The 20,026-nt window shown below is 39.0% G+C and overlaps 1 protein-coding gene across 4 annotated transcripts in view; it reads right to left on the bottom strand.

Annotated features, from left to right (window-relative positions):
* Window positions 1–20,026, bottom strand: part of SLC6A9 (solute carrier family 6 member 9) — a 602,921-nt gene that overhangs the window by 192,888 nt on the left and 390,007 nt on the right. For all 4 annotated transcript variants that reach the window (XM_086952324.1, XM_086952325.1, XM_086952326.1 and 1 more), the window contains 2 exons: window positions 13,053–13,209; window positions 8,416–8,547 (listed from right to left, as the gene is read on the bottom strand). In XM_086952324.1, the coding sequence (XP_086808450.1) occupies window positions 8,416–8,547; window positions 13,053–13,209 (289 nt within the window). The remainder of the gene's footprint in view (window positions 1–8,415; window positions 8,548–13,052; window positions 13,210–20,026) is intronic.

Raw genomic sequence — 20,026 nt, 5'->3', positions numbered from 1 at the left:
ACATGGAAACTGCGATTAAACATTACTTTATTCTTCAGCTTTCACTTGCACATTTCACATTACATCATACTTCCCATAACCACACCCGAACACCTTCCCACATATAACAGTACCTGCCCAGAGTCCCCACAGAACCACAAATGTCTTAGTGCATATAACATCAATATGCTATGGGGGGGAAGTAGGATGAGCTTGAAATGAGTTAGTGATAGTGAGAAGAACTAGTAGAGTAAGGAAGGGAACATGCTGGCATTTATACCATCAGGGTTAGCTAATTAGGAATATTAGTACATCATTGTGTGCTCTTGGCAGTCAGAATCTAAAAGGAAATCAACCGTGGGGAGAGGGCTAACACTCAACTCAAGTGGAAGAATTAAGCTTTAGCTTTTCAGCATAAGAAAGTGGGGAGAAGCAAAGGGCAATATAGACTAAGGTTCTAATTTAAATGCCCTTAGTCACAAATGTTGCTTGGTCACAAATGTGGCTGATGTTCTGTCTACATATTACAAATGCATTGTAGTCTATGGCACTTGTAACACAGCGGACTGGATATCCCTTAATTTTTAATGAAGTACTTCATCCGCCAAACTCTAAATAAGGCCCTAACTTAGCAACCATGGCATTAGTTGTAAGTGACAATGGAGGTGTCTAGAACAGCGGTTCTTAAACTGTGGACCGGGGACCACTAGGGGTCCGATGTGGTCCGCAACTGCTTATAAAGTTAAAGATTATTAAGAGATCAATAAAGTGTAAATATATAAAGAAGCAGAATGTAAAATCGAAAAAATTTCAAGCGTTCTGTAAATGTGAAGAAATTTGATATTGGAGGCAAAAAAGTTGGTACACTCTGATTGCTTGTGGGAACAGTGCAAGTGCATCAAACAGAATATAGTATGGGTGATAGGCGGCCTCAAACAAATTTGGAACAGTTTCAACCTTCCCATTAAATTTTATATTTGTATAATGTTATTTGTTTGTAAATTACATTGAATATTTCAACATTCGTGTATTTGTTTGATGAATGCTGGTTTCCGTGCATTGGTTTGCAGTTCAAATCATCACCATTGTTTAGTAGCCCAGGGCCCCCTGCTTCTAATAATGATTCAGTAGGTGTTCCTGGATTCCAGTAATGATTAAAGCAGGGGGGGCGGGGAGTTCACAGGAGTCAAAAGTCATATCGATGGAAACACTAGAGAGCCAGCAAGTAAACGATTGATTGTGTAGCTAGGATCCCGGCCATGCTGGACGAGGGCATTGGCTCCCCAATTAACCAAATGGCTAAACAGGTCAGAAATTGAAACAAAGAAGCAACTCCAGCAGAAAGGAAATCATTCTGCACAACAATTATCCCACCCACTGCTACTGTGAGGGGGTAATCAAACAGGGTTTATGGTCATCAGGGTTTATATCAAAGTCATTCCTTTGGCAGGAGGTTTGCTTTGTTTTCTGATTTGCCTGAGGCCATGGCAACACCCACAGCTTTTGTGGATGCCCTAATGCTTTCTAGCATGCTTTCGGAACCTGCTGCCTGGGTTGCCAAGCCTCAGAGTCCTTCTAGCTACAAAAAGCTATAATTTTTCACAAGGCTTCTCCCAGGCAATTCTAAATAAATCATCAGCTCAAGAATCAGTGTGGTCTTTCATGAGAGAGTTCCTTTGTGGTCACTTGATTTGAAAGACAAAGTTACAGAGATAAAGACATCCATCTGAAGATACACTTCGCTGTATCCATCTGGAACTAAAAGAAAGTTAAGACACATTGTAGGAAGTTAAACCCACATAGACAAATAATAAAATATTTGTAGAAGCTGGCCCTGTAAAAAGGGACAATCTAAAATAGGTTCTTACTACGCTAACGGAAAATCTGTTCTCAATTCTGTCCAAGTCAAAATTGTGGTGTTAAGTCTCAAGCGCACATCATAATCTCATTAAAATATTGCCATTCAAAATCTCCCCACCAATTTCTGGTTTTCCCAAGAAACAAACACCTCAGAGGTATATTATTAAAGATTTCCATACCCTCAAAAGTAATTCCATTGAAATGGTATGAATATATATTCTCCCACTGGGACTGATCGCTGAGCACAGAGGAACATTTCATACTCCAACAGCATTAGTGTGGTGCTATTGACCAACTTTAGGCCACTCGTCGTTTAAAGGTTTGCTAATAATATGTTCATGTCCTACTCTGTGGTCAAAGAAGCCAGCCTGTTGTTGGCTAAACTTTAATTCTCAGACTAGAATTTAAAACCCTGGTTGATTAAATACTTTCCTGGTGAACGGGAATGTTTGGGGAAGGGGTCCCATGCGTCTATTATGCCAGATAAGGGCAACAGATTTCTGACCAGCCGACAGACCATGGATAGTGGTCACAGAAATAATGCATCCTTTGAAGAAGAATGGGATCGCAGGAACTGGCCAAAGAAAGTGGAATTCTGGATGTCATATTGCTCTAAGAAATGTAGGAGACCGCACACATGGCATTGGCCATGTAATGGGTCAACAGACTTGTTTTCTATTACTCAAGATCATTGTGATCCACTGTTTATCTTATTATTGTATAGGTATATTAATGTGCTTTCTTTGACTAGTTTGGGCTCTCTAATAATGCAGGGACATCATTGATGATTTACTGGCACACACCTGTGACTTTATTACCCTTCAACGGTTCCATTCAGAATTGGACACCAAATAAATATGGGTTTGAAATGTACTGTTCAATTAGAATAATGCTTTGACTACAGGGGAATAATTATTGTGACTAAACAATGTCGGAGGAAGGGTAACAAAAACCTTTGAGTATGTATGTGGCCATTGTATATTTGTTCCAATCCATGACACAGGCAGCTCCTTTTCTCTCATTAGTGACTGTGATGAATGTCACAAGAAAAAGTTATGAGTAAGTAGAATGGAATAATTTTAGCTAATCAAATACAATACACCTTTCATTATTAGAGAGTAATTGAATGGTGTAATGCCCATAAACTAGATAAAGGGATACGTGGAAATCACTACAGTTGCAGTCAAACTTGAACAAAACCTTCTGAAAGACTCGTGTTGAACTTTTAGCATTGTTAACATGCAAACAATGTAGTATTTACTCTTTAGGCATGGTTAATTCACTTAGCTTGACCACATATTTTATGATGTAAACAATACAGAGATGAGATTCCCTGATCTCCTAAGATTTTTTATGTAACATCCAAGTTACTGTTTAGATGTTTTTATGTAACAACTAATTTACTGTGTAATGGAAGTACACGGATATCAAGTTGCATTAAATGTTATCAGTCAATGCATGTAAACTCACAAATCACCAGATGTATACAATTAATTTGAGGATCTAGCCAGATTATTCTAACTTTTGGTTCACACACAAGATTTATAAAGTTTACAAGAAGGCACTTATGGGATTATCAGAGAAATTAGGAAGATAAATCATTTCTAAGCCTCACATTGTGACTTGTTAATGAAGATCAATTGAATATGGAAGGTGGTTTTAAGGACTCAGTAAGAAATTATTTTCAGAAGGAAATTGTAAAGTTGAAATTAGAGAACAGCTCTGTAAAACCTAGGATTCAATCAAACCTAGATAAATGTTTCGAGGACCATTTTGAATATGGAAAACTGTACTCCAAGTGTATTGATACAAAACTCAAAAGTGAAAGAATAAAAATCACTGTGAAAAAATTCACTCTGTAGCAACTGGGAAGAATTTGGTATTTGGTGCCAAGATTCGAGATGAATTTTAGTAATACTACCAAGATCATTACAAATCAAAATTATATAGTGTTTGAGAGTGCTTGCTACACATTGATTTGCCTTTTTAGAGCGGCGCTAAAATCTTACACCATGCAACTCATACTCTTTGTTCTAACCTTTAAGCCTCTGCACTGTGTGGCATGAGGATGGGGAAATTCCACGGGTATTGTGTGTGCTATACTGAAATATTTTCAAGTGGGATTGCACATTGAAGGTAATGTTATGCATTCAGGAAACGAATAAATGCTCTCTTCTGAGAACAAAAGCCTGTGGCTGCGAGCTAGTATACATATATGCCCCGAGGGATGTGTAGCTAAGTCCAGTCAGGACCTTTGGACTGTCAGTATAGTAATTTAGCATTCAAGAACAAATGCTTTTATTCTTTGTGCTTTTAAAATATTTTTATTAACCTGTCTGTCTGATACTATTTTGCGGTAACTAGAAGATTTTGTAACTTGTCCATGATCATGTTTATAAAAGTGTGACACAATTTATATTTTTCTGCTCAGTAACATGTGCATATAAGGTCATGCATTTATGAATAAAGTGTAGTTCAGTGATCTTTTACTATTGTACTTTGTACAATATTCTATATTAGTACACCACGTAAAAATTATTACTGACAATAAGCAGTTCTAACCATAATGTTACCGAATAGATCCCCCATGTTCGCCTCATCCATTTTTATTGAGATATATTCCTGATTTTTCTTCCATCCTTTTCTGGAATCTCTTCTTCTTTAGGTTTGTACTGTTACTGTGCACTGTAAGAAGAAGTCTAACAGAGCGAGCCAGACTGAGAAATTTCACTAAAACCGCAACATACGTGTATACAGTGTGATAAATTTTGTGTACCAATGCACTTAGTGAGTGGGAAGAAGTCACAATGCAGAAGTTGGACACACTAGTAATCAAAGCAATGTAAGACATTCCCAGTCTGAGCCAAAAACAGCAAGAGCTTCCAACAACAGTGACATACACAATAGGCACTAACCATCTGACTGCAACAAGTTTTAATCCCTGCGATAGACAGACATTCCATTGAAACCAGCAACAGTCAGCAAACTGAGCAGCCAACATTAACTGCAAGAGCGATCAAAAATAATCATTACTCCTGATAATTATAATTTTCAGGCATCTCAACGAGGGTTGCATACAAATAAGGATTGCAATTTTTTATGCTGCAAAAGGCTAGATTCATTTTAACTCTCCAGTGCAAATACTTAACACAATCATTGGTAATGGCTCCCTATTCTGGTTAAATCTACTACAGCGCACTATGTATAATAGGGCATAACCGATAAGCTTATTCATAGCCTCTTGCAGCATATCCAAGTCATTTGGAAATCAGACATCGCATTCTTGAGGTCTGTAGTTCCATAGCCTAACGAAATAAAAATGCTGGCTTTTAATGGACCCACTCTCATGGCATAGGCTAACATACTACGGACATGCGTTACATGGCTGTGAGTGCCAATAATAAGACACACATAATGAAGTGGGTTAACATGCTAAAAACCAGATTCTTGATTCAAATACCTTGTAAATACAAAGGCAGCTGGTTGAAGCATGTATTCACCTTCTGGTGATAAGTTCTTACATTTAAAGGGAGTCAGTGGTTCCTGGTGTTAAGTCTTCCAAGAGGTATTCGTGTCAAGGTAGCCCAATAGTGACGAATTCCAAACGTGGAAAATCAGGTCCAGTTAAATACAGCATTATGACAGATTATTTCAATTCTCGAATTGGACCGCTCCCAAGCCCTCAGCTTATTTTGATAAGTTAGACCCAAAAGCAAAGTGTGTAAAATTACCAAGAACAGTCCATATCTAATATTAGTGTACTCCCAGAAAGGTTATTTTTTTGCTGAGAATCTGTACAGTCGCTGATATATCCTACCAATAATTAGTAACATCAGCATTGGCCAAAAATCTGAAAAATAGTTAATAACCATCACAATAAGTGGTACTTCTAACCATAACCAGCAATTGCAGCAACAGCCTTCAGCCCCGGCATGAGCCATTAATGGTCCATGCCCTCTTTAGTAATCAAGGGCTACTCATGTAGATACAAGAAATAACCAGCAACTCCAACAATATCCAGCAATCACAACAGTAACCTAGCACCACTGCAATTATCCTCAATATTAAATATAACCAAGAACCGCAGCATTAACCAAAAGCCACAGCAATAACAAGCAACCGTAGAGCTATCCAACAACCACAGCAGTAATTAACCACCACAATAATAACATGCAATTTTAGAAATCACCTGCAACCATATTCAGCAATCCAACAAATAGCTCTATAACAGACAAAGTCAGCCCCCCAACCCCACAATAATCAGGTAGAGCAATACACAACGGATATCGACACACTGACCTCTATTATTGACTCTCTTCTTCAGTCACACTTTTTCACCCGAGCTCGCCCCTTAAAACAGAATAATTTATAATTGGCCCTGGGGCCATAATTGGTGCATACATTGGTTGCCCTCTCTTAGCAGCAGAGTTGAAATCCCCATGATGGCCTTTGTGCATGTATTGTACATCCGCTCCTGCAAGTAACTGCGGGTGGTATCACTATCTGATCCCTAAAAAAAGGAACTTCTGTATTGACTCCTTAACAATATGTCTTCTGGGTATTTAGTTAAAAGTGTGGTGTTACGCATGAGTATGTCAATCAGCAAATATATAGTGATGTGCTGAAAAATGTATCATCGAATATCAAATTTAATGTCAGATCTATGTGAAAACGAAAAAAGTAATAATCAATAAATATCAAAATGATGAATACAAAATGAAGAATACCTATTTGGCAATTTTATATTAGGTTTATAATAATAAAAAATTAAAAATGTTACCCTAACCCTAATGATAACCCTACCCCTTCTTCTAATACTAACTCTTTCTGTAATGCAAAATTCTAACCCTCATCCTAACCTGACCCCAATCCCTAGCCCTAATCCTAATGCTAGCACTAATCCAATACATGACCCTATTTTCAACTTTTAGACCTTTTTAGTAATTGTCATATTGTTATTAAAAACAAAAACGTTGTTTATATTTTGTTTTATCATTTGCTCATTATTATCTTTAAAAGGTCTTATTGTTCACATTCTTTGATTATGGATTTAGTATTTTGATATTTCTTTAGTGTGGTCTTGATCATGATTTGGCCGGAATTACAGAGATACCGTGGGATTGGCATCTCCGAATCTAGCCAGTATCCCTGCACCGAATTCTGGCTAACCCAGGTTTCATTCCCAGAATGTAGAACAATTACACCGACCTGGAACTAATAGGTTCTCTGCCATGCATTTTTTCCCCCTTCTAGGAAAACTGGAGACATTTTCTACCTGCTGCGGACAGGTCGAAAGTGGAGGAGGACTGTGAAGTGGAGGGTGGAGGGGAGGTGGGGTACATAGTCAGGCATACTTCTGTCTGTCTGGGAGGATGATTGTCTGCTCCCCCTGAGCTGCAGGGGTCAGACAAGGCTGATGCCTGCGGATGCTGAAAGGGCAAACTGATGTCCAGTGTCTCAAGGCCCAGAAATATCTGGTCTGGACTTTGTGGACCCGATAATTCTGGCCCGGAGACACTTGCGATTAAGGGTGGAGTAATCTCAACCAGAGTTATTGCTCCAGGTGATATTGTTCCACTTGTAATAAGGGCCATATTGTTGGGTTAACTCACAAGTTGGTTTAGAATAGTTATTGGATGCTATGTGTACTTATTGTGACTGTCACAGTGTTGGTTAGAACTTGAGTCTAAGTACTTTTGGGTTCTGGAAGTTACCTATAGCTATTACGGGTTACAGAGTTTGGTTAGTCCAGAAGTCTATTCTTTAAAGTTATCATTCACTGTGCTTCTGTAGATAATACTTCTTTTCCTTGTGATTATTCAATGCTGCCTGTTCTTATTACATGGCCACAAAGTTTGTTAAAGAAACCCTCGCATGGATTTCTCACATTGGATGTGCTGGCTGTACACGCATGCCACAGACGTTGGTCTGACCATAGATCTACTCCTCTGCGACAGTACAAGCCCTTTTTTATGTATATTGCGGTGGTCACAGAAATTGGATAAACTACAAGTATTCCTTGTGGGCAAAGGATGCCTTAATAAACTCTGGAGAGAGTTCCTTATGAAAGACCCGGTTTCGCATCCCGTTGGGCAACAAAGTGTTGAATTCATGTGATAAATATTCTGCAAACATTCTAGTGTTGTAGATCACAATGTGTGTTGCCAAGTGTTGCCTTATTATTCTCCATAGTAGTTGGTACTTTTTAGTTTCACTAAGTCCATGTGTAAATACATGTAACACACCCTTACTTCCTAGTGCTTTGTGAGTTCCTATCAAGCGATAGAAGATGGCCTCTTCGATGTAAACCCCATACACCTCTCTGCTGATCTGTCGGTTATTTTAGGACTTTCCCTCATGATAAGGCCAATGTAGCAGAGGCGACGAGTGTACTGATGTAACAAACGATTTAATACCAAGAGCTTCTGCAGAATATGGCAATCGCTTTCCACCAGGTTCCAATGTCGCTGCACCCATAAGGCAGTAATAACACCATCCCTTCTTCCCATACTTTGGCTCCGATCGGCCACCTGACATTCATAACAGGTTGCATCATTCTCACTCGGCCGATCTTACCTTTAAACATGGGGCTGACCCGCCACACTCCCAGGCAACCCTGGCTGGCAAACTGGCCAAAGGAGAGTTCCATGAAGAAGAGGGGGATGCCGCAGAATATAAGCATGATGAAGTACGGGAAGAGGAAGGCACCTGTGAGAGAGGGGTCAGAGAATAAAACAAAGTTACGCAAAAGGTTGAGCCCAGAAAGACCGAGGTGAAAGGAAACCATCATTACGTTTTCCTATGGTCCTGATTTAGATCACGGCGGATAGGTTACTACGCCACAATGGTGGCGGATATCCCGTCTGACGAAAAATAAATCCCACGAAATATAATGGGATTTATATTTCGTTGGACGGGTTATCCTTCACCTTTCTGTAGGAGTAACCCGTCAGCAAAGATCCAAATGAGTCCCTGTATGAGCCTTTTTATAAATTGGTAATGCATTCATGTGTCTCAAGTTTTGAATGAGGAGGTGTTTTTGCTGTTCCGATGGTCTCTTGTAACCTTGGCAAACATAAAATGGGTGCATCGGTCTAAGCATAAGAAGGTAAATTCTTATATAAATCACATGGCACCTTTTGTTTTTTGAAGCATCAGTAGTGAATATGGCCACTCTTGGCTGTTTTCACATAGGAGCTAACAGCGAAATTAAACTTCCAACAACCAGTTGCCATTCCTATTTAGCAAGGCTATGGATCAAATGGGCAAATAGACTTGTTCTCCCTCTTAAAATGCAGAGCCATTGTCAAGAGGTAATGGAGACTTATTTATAGCATTCCAGTCTCTAGTGTGGCACCTTAAGATAGAGTCTAATATTTAAATGGATGTTTGGGGTTTGATGTCTCTATACTCATAGTCTGCCCACCAGCAAAAGACTTCAATCTCCTATCAGTCAGAGCTTCCACTACCCCACCATTTACACCCATCACTCCCAAAGAATTTGCAGTCTTCAGTCTCACACAACTATCAGTCTTAATATTGCAGCATTTCTAATCCTTCACTCCAGTACCACTCAAAGACTTCACTGTCCCAGCACTTACAGCCATCGCTCCTATCCCACTCACATGGCTTCATCAACCCGTCACTCAAAGCCCGCACATCCTCTCAAATTACAGACATAATTGTCCCAGCCCTTACAAGCTTCTCTCCACTCACACCTTCTTTGCTATCTCCCCATTCCTAGCTTTCCCTTAATTACCACCCAGGCTTTCCACTCACAACCATTGTTCCTTTGCCACTCACAGTGTTGACTCCCCTTCACTTCCAGCCTTCATTCCTGAGCCTCTGATAACCATCTCACTCCCCTGTCAATTAGTCTTTTCACCCGAGCTACTTACTTAAAATGACTTCTTCCCAAAAGCATCAAATCACAAAGGTATTTAAGTGTTATGTAAAAGAGTACGCAGGTGTACCCTTTTCCATATTTGTTAATGCCTGCGGGCCTGATTCACAGAATGAACTTAAGATTCAATCCTAAACTTACTACTATTTTGGTATTCACAGAATGAACTTACTACTTTAGGTATTCACAGAAGTTAGGATTTTGTCTTAAATTTGTCTTAAGACAAACTTAAGACAGACTTAAGACGACAAACTTAAGACAGACTTAAGTTAGGATTTTGTCTTAAGTCTGTCTTAAGTTTGTCTTAAGACAAACTTAAGACAAAATCCTAACTTCTGTGAATACCAAAAGTAGTAAGTTTAGGATTTTGTCTTAAGTTAGTTCTGTGAATCGGGCCCTTTGTGAATGGGCCACACATCTTCATTGTGTCACCACGGCTGTATTACTTCCCATCACTAACAAACTTGATTTTCTCCTCACTAGCCATAACTCACCTGCCATAACCATAACTCACCTGCCACTCAGACAGCGATCCCATACTCATAACATTCCCTCCCCCTCCAATCTCATACATCATCCCTGCACCAGTAACAGTCTTCACTTCCCTATCAATCACAACATTCAGTAGCCTCCTACACATAACTTTCACTTCCACACCAATCTCAGAATTCAATTCTCCCCCACTCCGCATCTTCACTTCCTCACCAATCATATTCTTCACAAGAGCAAGTCTGGCAGTTCATCCACGCTTTTCTGGAACCACTGAAGTGGGAGGATAAAAGGGTAGGGTAATACAATTCAGAAGGAGTTGTATTTAGGCACTAGTCTAAAGTGGAACCCTACAAGGGTGTGAGAAGGAAGAGACTAGAATAAGGGAGTCAGAGGTTTTTGGAAACAAACTCACTAGTTACGCCATACAAATCAGGAGGAACTTTATTCAATGTCATCACTGGAAGGAAACAAAGGCATCTTCCACCCTTGGCCCTGAGTTTGCAAGAGAGCAAGGTGACTGTGTTTTTTAAAACACATTTTATGACTTTAATAGCACATACAGAAAAACAGCTTTTATTCATTTGGCTGAAACACAACATCTGTTAGTTCTCTAAGCTTATTCAAAAAATACTTTCTTTATCATTTAAAATCTATCTTACACAGTCATTCAAAGATCAAGGCATCCTTGTATAAAATCTCAGTCTTGGATATCCCCCCTCTTTTTCCATTTCACCTCCTCTCATTATTCTAGTTTCCTTCTAAGGGCACTGTATTCTTTTCAATCTTAATGCACCCATCTCTTGTTACTCAATTCATAAGTATGACCAGAACCCCAATTCCAATATTGTTTCACTCCTCAGTGTCTTGTAATGTCTCTCCTGGACACTATCATTGTCAAATTGCAAAAATAATGGGGTAACTTGGCACAAAGGCATCTCGCCAGAATCCCAATAATGCCATTTCTACCAGCATATTAAACTCTATATCTATACTATTTTGCATCAGCATGTTCACCTCTTCCCTGAAGGGCCATATTTGGGAGTATTCCTGCCATATATGTAGGAACATTCCCACAACATGTTGACTACCCTTTATCCACTTGTAATCTTCTGTTATACCAAATGCAGTATATTTGATGGAGGATTTTAAGTTGGACTATTCTAAAACCTCCATTATGGTAACTTCCTGCTGGAACATACTGGCATCAATCTAATCTCCCTCTTCTAGTGCCCCAATATAATATCTTATTCTCATATTCTGAAGTTTTATAAGTGGAGTCTGCATATTATTCATTAGGGTTTTATAGACTTTGTACATTTTGTGGCTTTGCAGTGGGGAAGACAACACCCTACATTTCAAGTATGGATTCTTCTTTAATCATCTGTTTTTGTAGGGGGTGCTTGCTCAGTGCATGTTTCATTTGTAGGTATCAAATGACTGGGAATGTCGGAGATCATATTCTATCTGACGTTCGCTGAATGTCACCACAGATCCCACAACTTGGAGATATCAATTAAATCCCATTTCTGGGGTTTGCAGTTCATCTAGAATTTGGGATCCCATAACTGGGTTCCTGGAGTTAGCAGGCTTTCCCATCTCATTATAGAATTAACCTGTTGCCAGATTTGTATCACTGTACTTGTGGGGTATGGCCAGTGTTCAGTTGTCTTCAGCTGTAAAGTGTTCATGAGTGTCTACTATAGCCCCACGCCCAACAATATCCTTTCATGCTAAGGTCATTTGGTGCACCAGATATCTAATCAATTAAGATTAACTAAGCAGCCCATACATATTTGAGTATATCAGGCAAGGCATGGCAATTCCAATTTGCTTTCTGAGCAGTTCTCAGAGTGACAATATTTTAATCACCCACTTTAAGGAGTCATCTTATGGTCGTGAAACTAGCTCCCGATTGCCAAGAGCGCTCCTTTATTGGAACCAATTTCTATTCTCTGATGAACTATGGACAGATCCTTTATGTGGATATCACAAAAATTTAATTTGGCAGATGACAGGCAGAAGACAATTAAAAATCCTGCCCATTACTTGAAGATGTTGATTCAGAAATATCTACAGAGAACTGTATAGACTTAACAGAACTTAGTGCAAGAGTTTCGAATGAACAGTATTGAACTTGTTGGTACTTCTAAGGGGGACTACGGAAAGTGCAGAATGGCTGTGCTTTGAAGGCAATTAGTCCTCATTTGGAAATCTATAAAGTGCAAGCACTCTCGGCCGCCATGTATGGGGCGGAACTTTGGGGGCATAGCAAAACAAATAAACTGACGCTCACCGAAAACAAGTTTATCAGAAGCATTTCGGGTTTGCTAATTAATACTGCGTTGGTCCCACTTAGGATGGACCTGGGTATCCTCCCAGTAGCGGACTTAATTTCGAGCTGACCTCTGTTATATTATCTACAACATTCAACATCTTTGTAATTAAGTAGCAATCCTCCAAAATTCTAAATGCCATTATGTTCGGCTGGATTGCAATTCTCACTGAACTCTATTCATGCATGCTAAAAATTACATATATTGGTTTGCTCGTTCATCAAATTAATGAATGATGCCAATGCTATCCTAAATCTATTCGGTACAACATATGTTTGCATGTTCTGTTATGCTCATCATACAATTTGGCTACTAAGATGAACTGCCTTAAATGCAACTTATATTTATGTTCAGTGCACCGTTTTTGCATTCTTGTTGTACCGTTGAGTGTACATTACTAATTCCCTTAGAGTGATGGGATTTAAAACCTTGCCAATCTTCTTTTGCCACATAATATCTGCACAATTTTACAAAATAGGACTCACCTCCGCCATTTCTGTAGCAAAGGTATGGGAAGCGCCAGACATTGCCCAGCCCCACAGCATAGCCAACGCTGGTTAACACAAACTCAATCTGGTTGCCCCAGTTTCCTCGCTTCACATTCTCGTCCCTCTTCACCGGCTCTCCAGGAACAGCACCATTCTAGGACAAACACAAAACCAAAAGATCCACAATTAATTACTGACAGTTCTGTACAATCAGCAATACTCTTCGGTATAGAAACAGATAAGGACCTCCTGGCCCAACTAAGCCCTTGCGTCTTTTTTTAAATGTAGATAGTATCCTATCTCTGAAATTTGGAAACCCATCTGTGGATTTACCACCCTTGTTTGCATTGCTCCTAATTCTTAAATTTTAACTTACATTATGTCATTAATATGGGATGTGTGCATCGGAGGATGTAGTATGCCGATCTACCATAACATCCCTCTTCCTGCTTCCTATATCAACTTCAACAATATAAGCATTCCTCTAAATATCATTCTTCATAAAAATCCTCTTGTATCCCATGCTTTCTTTTCTCATTCTCACTCAAATGTCATCTTTCCCATTTTCCCTAATCTCATGTGCTCTTTTTAGTGACCTTCCCAAATGTCTACATTTACCACATTTTAGTACTGTTACTTCAGCCATTCCTCTTCCCTTCCTAAAGCCATATCTGACCAAACTACCCCACCTGTTAAATCTCTACAAGTATAATTCTACTATCCCAACAATAGGAAAACCATTTTTTGCGTGCCAGTACAAAAAGATAGTGACTGTTATATATATTGATTTCAGTAAATATTCATCAAGAAAGCAGATTGATTGGTATATTACCAAATCCATGTTGGTGAGTTTTGTCTAAGATGTTAAGGGAGGGGGTACCTAGGTACGGTGATACCTCTGATCTGTAAATTTCAAACTACAGTTGGTAGCCAAGTCCACAAGCACTAAGGAACAGGTCTTAGAATCCAGGAGAAATGCCTTGGTAAAGATGGGGGTTTGTCTTAAGAAAGGTCCTAGTGAGTGAATATTAATCTCCTAAACATGTTTGTGACACACGAAGAAACACCGTTCACAGATGCTTCCAACTTTATGGTACTGAAGAGAGAAAGTGATAGAGTAAAGTAGTATGTTTTTAGAGGGACAATGAACCACAACAAAAGGCTAGCAGGTGGTCTGAAAAGTCTATTTGCCAAACCATACAGAAACAAAGCAAGTCATCCTTGGCAGCAAAGCACAGGGGAAGATAGCTAAATCTGTGCAGTGGAGTCTAAGGACGACCCCCCTGCCCAATAGTGGACTAAAAGAAAACTATAATTAGGGTGCCCTGGATTCCGGACTCACCTCGACTCCAGTGCCTAAGATAACTACACCCTACATCTGTGCTGCATGCAGGCACAGCTGGCAGGCAGAAGAAAATGTGGAAGCAGAAAAGGAAATTGTTGAGGCAATACTGCTCAGCATTATCAACTAAATAGAATCAGAGAGAAGACCATTACAAATGAATGAATGAATGGAGAGGAAAAGGAAGAGGATGCCATCTCTTTTACAATCGAATGAATGCACCCAGACAGTGAACACTTTATTACGTATTATAGTTTTAAATTATATCTAACATTCAACACAAGATTTACCGTCTGGATAGTAGAAATCCTTTATTAAAATAAGTTTCTGACATCAAGTATCTTAAAATAGTTAAACAAATGGTAAGCTAAAATAAAAAAATGTTTTACAATGTATCAGATTGAAATTCTCTGGCAATGTATTTACATATAGTCTTCTGAATTGATTGAATACAATGTAACACAACCAAAACAAGACGGTGGACACAACATGGTGGGAGATGTTCTATGAAAAACAAGTATTCCATTACAGAAAAAAACAGCCGATCCATCGCTCTACAGGAGGTTTACTATATTACACTCTTCACCTTTGTAATACCGTCATTGCAATTCATGTTTTTTTAACCAAATTGAATGAAATGTATTAAGAATATTGCCGAGTTTTTGTATCCTATATACATTAAATGGAACTGCAAATTGTTTATTGTTCCTCGTTTGAATTGGGTATCATAGAATAGGATAATTCTCCAACAATAAATCATTGAACAGGTTAGAGTGCCCAGGTTATCTCTATATATAGTTAGTTCATAAGATAGACCTTCCTGAAGCAGTGGTTCAATTTTAGAAATCCCATATCAAATGCTCCCAAGCACAAGGCGCTTTCTCCCAGTACAGAGTGAGCTTCTTTTGCCTTTATCAGGCCCGAACCTCTACGGCTCTTATGGTGGCCCAGGGCAAAAATATATTGTTTGTACCATATCATGTCTGTTTTAGTGGTTCTATGGGAGGCAGGGCAACACACACAATTATTAATAGCATGATCATTATTTTTTACGATGTTATTCTTCCCCGGAAGGACAATTTCTGATGCCTGTGCCTACTGACCAACACGGTAACTAGTCTGAGTTGAGATAAGCAGGTATATTTCTCTGCAATCTAGTTTGAAATGTACACCTTAAGATTTACAAATATTCTTCACTCCTCAAGATCCCATTTAATAAAATTAGGTTTCATATTAAATTGTGAAATCATGAACATCTCTATTTTTTTAAAAAGTCTGTATAAGTCAATAATTTTGCAAAATTTTCTAAAAGATCAAAACTCTCTGATTCATTCCTATGACTCCATTTAATGTTTTAAAATTCTATTCAACTTCTCGCATTCAACTAAACATCATTGAGTCGTATCCCTATTCCAAGTGGCTTAAGTGCAAATCAAATAAGGTGATAATGGAAATTTCTGTCTTCTTCCCCGCCCGCCCTCTCGCAGGTGAAATGAACGGCTGCCTCACTGTAATCCTGCTGTAAAAAAAAAGATGCAAACGATGACCCTCTAGTCAGAATAATAGAAATTATTCAAGTTAAGCCAAGAGCTTCTCTACCACTTCTAGTTCCCTCTTTCCATATGTAGCAGCCTTGCAGTGTGTAAAGATAGGTTGGCAGCTTAGAAATTATGTTGATGGAACAAATTATTGTATTTTGTTATATTCAACATAATAACAAATAGAAGCTTGCCAGAGCCCCACTGTGCCCCTTACTCTAACTAACAATGCCTTATTATACTTCTGAGTATTTATACACTTTGTCTAAATATCGTAAAGTGCTCAGATACCCGGCTGGGTCTGGTTTGCGCTATATAAAAATAAACTCAAATAGTGGAGAATTTTGGAATATAATAAATAAACTGTCGAAAGGAGCTGGTGGTCAACTTAATATAGGAATAAGTGAAACAACATGGGCGCTTATATTGACAATCTGTACAACATCCAGAGTTATCCAATTAACATAGAAGTAGTTAAAAACCTAAAAAGTGGTCAAGAAGAAAAAGAAATAGTTCTTGGACAAAGGAAAAATGACCAGCAGGAAGGCACAGACCAAGAGGAACAAATGCCTTTGACAACTATCAAACATCTAACTGACCTAATAAGGAAAATGAAAGCGGAAGGAGCAGCTGGCCCAAACGGAATGCCAAATGCCTTATTCAAATATGACACCGATTTCTGGGAAAAATACCTAACACCATTATTTAATTACATTCATAAAGAAAAAAAGATCCCATTGTCCTGGCAAGGAAACATCTTCCATCCAATATACAAAAGTGGATGCAGAATGGAACCAGGGAATTATAGATTAATAGCTTTAATCGACGTGGAGGCAAAGCTCTTTTCATCTTGTATATTGTCTCTACTACGACAATGGATAAAGGATAACAAAATAATACCCAAATTCCAAACCGGTTTCAGGGAAGGCATGGGCTGTTTAACCAATCTGTCTGCTCTGTCATTATTAATCGAAGGAGCAGGGAAAAGGAAGATTGGATTAATAGCCTGCTACATAGACCTGAAATCCGCCTTCGACCGAGTTCCCAGAAGATGCCTATGGAAAAAACTGGACCTGTGGGGTCTTCCAAATGCATTAATGGAAACAATAATGGCACTATATAGCGGAACATGGGCAAAAGTAAAACTGGGAGACGGAAGAAGAATATCCGCAGAACAAAAAATAACCAACGGCCTCAAACAGGGCTGCGTGCTTTCCCCAAGCCTTTTCAACATATATCTGGCCGATTTGAAAGACCAACTCAAGAACGTGAACGGTCACCCGCCTAAATTGGCTAATGAAAGCATCCAATTCCTCCAATATGCGGATGATATTGTAATCTTAAGGCAAACACCAATAGGCCTCCAAAGAACAATATCTGAATTAACAGATTATTTTGAGAGAGAAGGCCTGGAATTAAACATCAAAAAAACAAAAGTGGTGAGATTGGCGGGCACCAGTAGAAGATCTTTCAAGTGGTACACAAAAGGGAGACACATCGAGGAAGTAACGGCTTACAAATATCTGGGGGTCACAATAAGTAAAAACATGTCCCTTTTAACCCAAAAAAGAATTATCGCCGCAAAAGCACAATCACTGAGCTTTGCGTATAAAGTTCTTCAAAAGAAACTGCAATGTCCATCATACGACCATCTGCTAAAAGTGATGGCAGCCCAAGTCCTACCCTCCCTCTCATATGGACTGGAAATATGGCATGGGAAAGAAGCAGCCATTTTAAACACCCTCCAGACAAAAATATACAAATCCTTGTTTCACCTACACAAAGGATCAGCAAATCAGGCTGGAATTTGGCTTGTAAAATCAAATATACCAAAGGAAAGCAGCCCTAGCGAAATGGTGCTGGAAACTGAGATCGGCGAAACAGGATCTTTAAACAATTTATGTTGGCAAGAAATTAAAAAACAATATGACCGACAGGAATCTAACTCATGGGGCAATGATCTGCGAGCATCATTAGAAACCCTCAAAATAGAGGAGATCTGGAAGAATCCACCAGAAGAATCATCCTTTAAAAAGATTTGCAAGCTAAATGCAAAAGCCCTATCTTTGGTAGAAGATAAAAAGACTCTGGCCAAACGGCGACATGCATGGACCATTTTAAACTCGTACAAACGTTTAAAACCTCAACCCTACCTCATGGCGCACTTCAGGTTATCCTTAAAAACAAAATTTATGGCACTCAGAATGGGTGACCATTTCTCTAAAGACTTGATTCCGTCATGGAAGGACACACACCAGGGTCTAATATGTAGACTATGTGATTACCACAGTGAGACCTTGTGCCATCTTCTGTGCACATGTGTGTCCGTAAAAGAAAAGAGGAAAACCTTATTGAAACCAATTTTTAACATGCTACAGATTCGTACCTGCAGGCAAGCTGTGACCAGATGGATGGGAGCAGGTTCAAACATCCTATTATGCCACGGGGTAAAATTTATGAACTTTGTAGAGTCTCAGCTTCAAAAAGTAGAAACAGACCACAGACAAGGCCTGAGATAAAGTGTTTAAGTAACGAACGAGAAAATATATATTTTAACTAAACAAACTTTTAACCGCTGCTATTTTATATTGAATTTTTTTACATGTATGCTTTATGGTTGTGACAAACTGAATAAAGTAAACTTTTGACTTGACTATATAAAAATAAACTCATAAATAAATAATTATAGATGCATACAGGAGTTTTAGATGTTGTACTTGTGCTACTTATAATTGGGGAAATGATAAATTGAGGTAACAAAATATTTATCTATGTAAAAACGACAACATTTATCTTCTTTAAACCAATGGATTCTTGCACACACTAAAGAAGAGAGCAACGTCCTCGTTTCCCAGTAAAGTAGAGAAACAGGTTTCAAAGCATTTCTCTCCAAATTCATCAATTAATCCACTTAAATGCTTGTCCTTCAATAACACCACAGAATGAAATTGTGGCTAATTTATCTTTATTTACATTGATAATTTTTTTTTAATTTGCCTTTTCTCTATTACCTTTTCAGAAAGGCTCTGTGACAATCTGACGACTGGTAGACAGGTTGTCTCTGATGTTATGTTATGTAATAGGGCTTATAGAGCGCACAGCTGCCCCAGCAAAGGGGCGTCCGGGCGCTAATAGCAGTTAGAGGGAGAGGGCCACCAAAGAGCAAACAGCCTAGAGTGAGGGGAAAAGATGGGTTTTGGTTGCCTTGCTGAATGCCAGATAATTGTTTAGACTACGGATGGATAGTGAAAGAGTGTGCAGAAGGCAAGTGCCCCCGCCAGCGCTCTCTTCACCCTGGGAACCACTGCCAAGTGGATCACATTGGAATCAAAAGATTGGCATATTGAGAGCTTCATGAAGGACCACTGACCAGCAGAAGGACTCAATATTTATCTTTCTGTTTACCTCTGTGTAATTTAGAATATCCTACCATCCATAAGTTGAATTTGTAATAGTAGGCTATTGCCATTGTTAAAGGCCTGCACCTCTGGCCTATAACCTTTGTAGAGGGCCATTAGAAACTGTTATAGATCTTGGCAAAGACCTCTAATGCTATATAGTGCGACCTGGGAGTGATGCGACAATGGATTCATAGGAAATATGTTCTGTATTCTTGTTCTTAGGGGAACTGCTGTGTGTGGTGGCATTAAAAGAGACTGCAATAATATTAACCTGAGGGTTTTTAATAACAGAGACCATTCAAAGTGAAGTGAGGTGTCACAAGCAGTCGTCCATTGCCTATAGCACTCCAATCAAAAACTACAGTTGTAGTCATTGCATGCTTGCAAATTGCAAAAGTGGTTTGTATTTTGAACATTCTTTTTTGTTTCTCCAGGTGGGAAATATATTTTTCCAGGGATAAACCCCTTTCCCTACCACCCCATTAAATAGGGAAGCGTTCCCTTCCACTTCCCATCCTGAAAATAGATTTAAAACAAATGTTTTCAAGTTGGAAAACTAACTTAAAAGCTTTGGAAAATACCTACAAATTTACGAGGCTTGCAGATATCCCATGAATGCAAAGAATCCTTCCCACGTCACAGATACCCACGCGAAAATATGTGCCATACTGGTGGGAAATCCACGTGACA

This window comes from Lissotriton vulgaris, chromosome 1_1 (genome assembly GCF_964263255.1).
Source record: "Lissotriton vulgaris chromosome 1_1, aLisVul1.2, whole genome shotgun sequence".
NCBI lineage: Eukaryota > Metazoa > Chordata > Amphibia > Caudata > Salamandridae > Lissotriton > Lissotriton vulgaris.
Note: the sequence above shows the minus strand (reverse complement) of the source record. Positions and strands in the feature narration are given on the sequence as shown.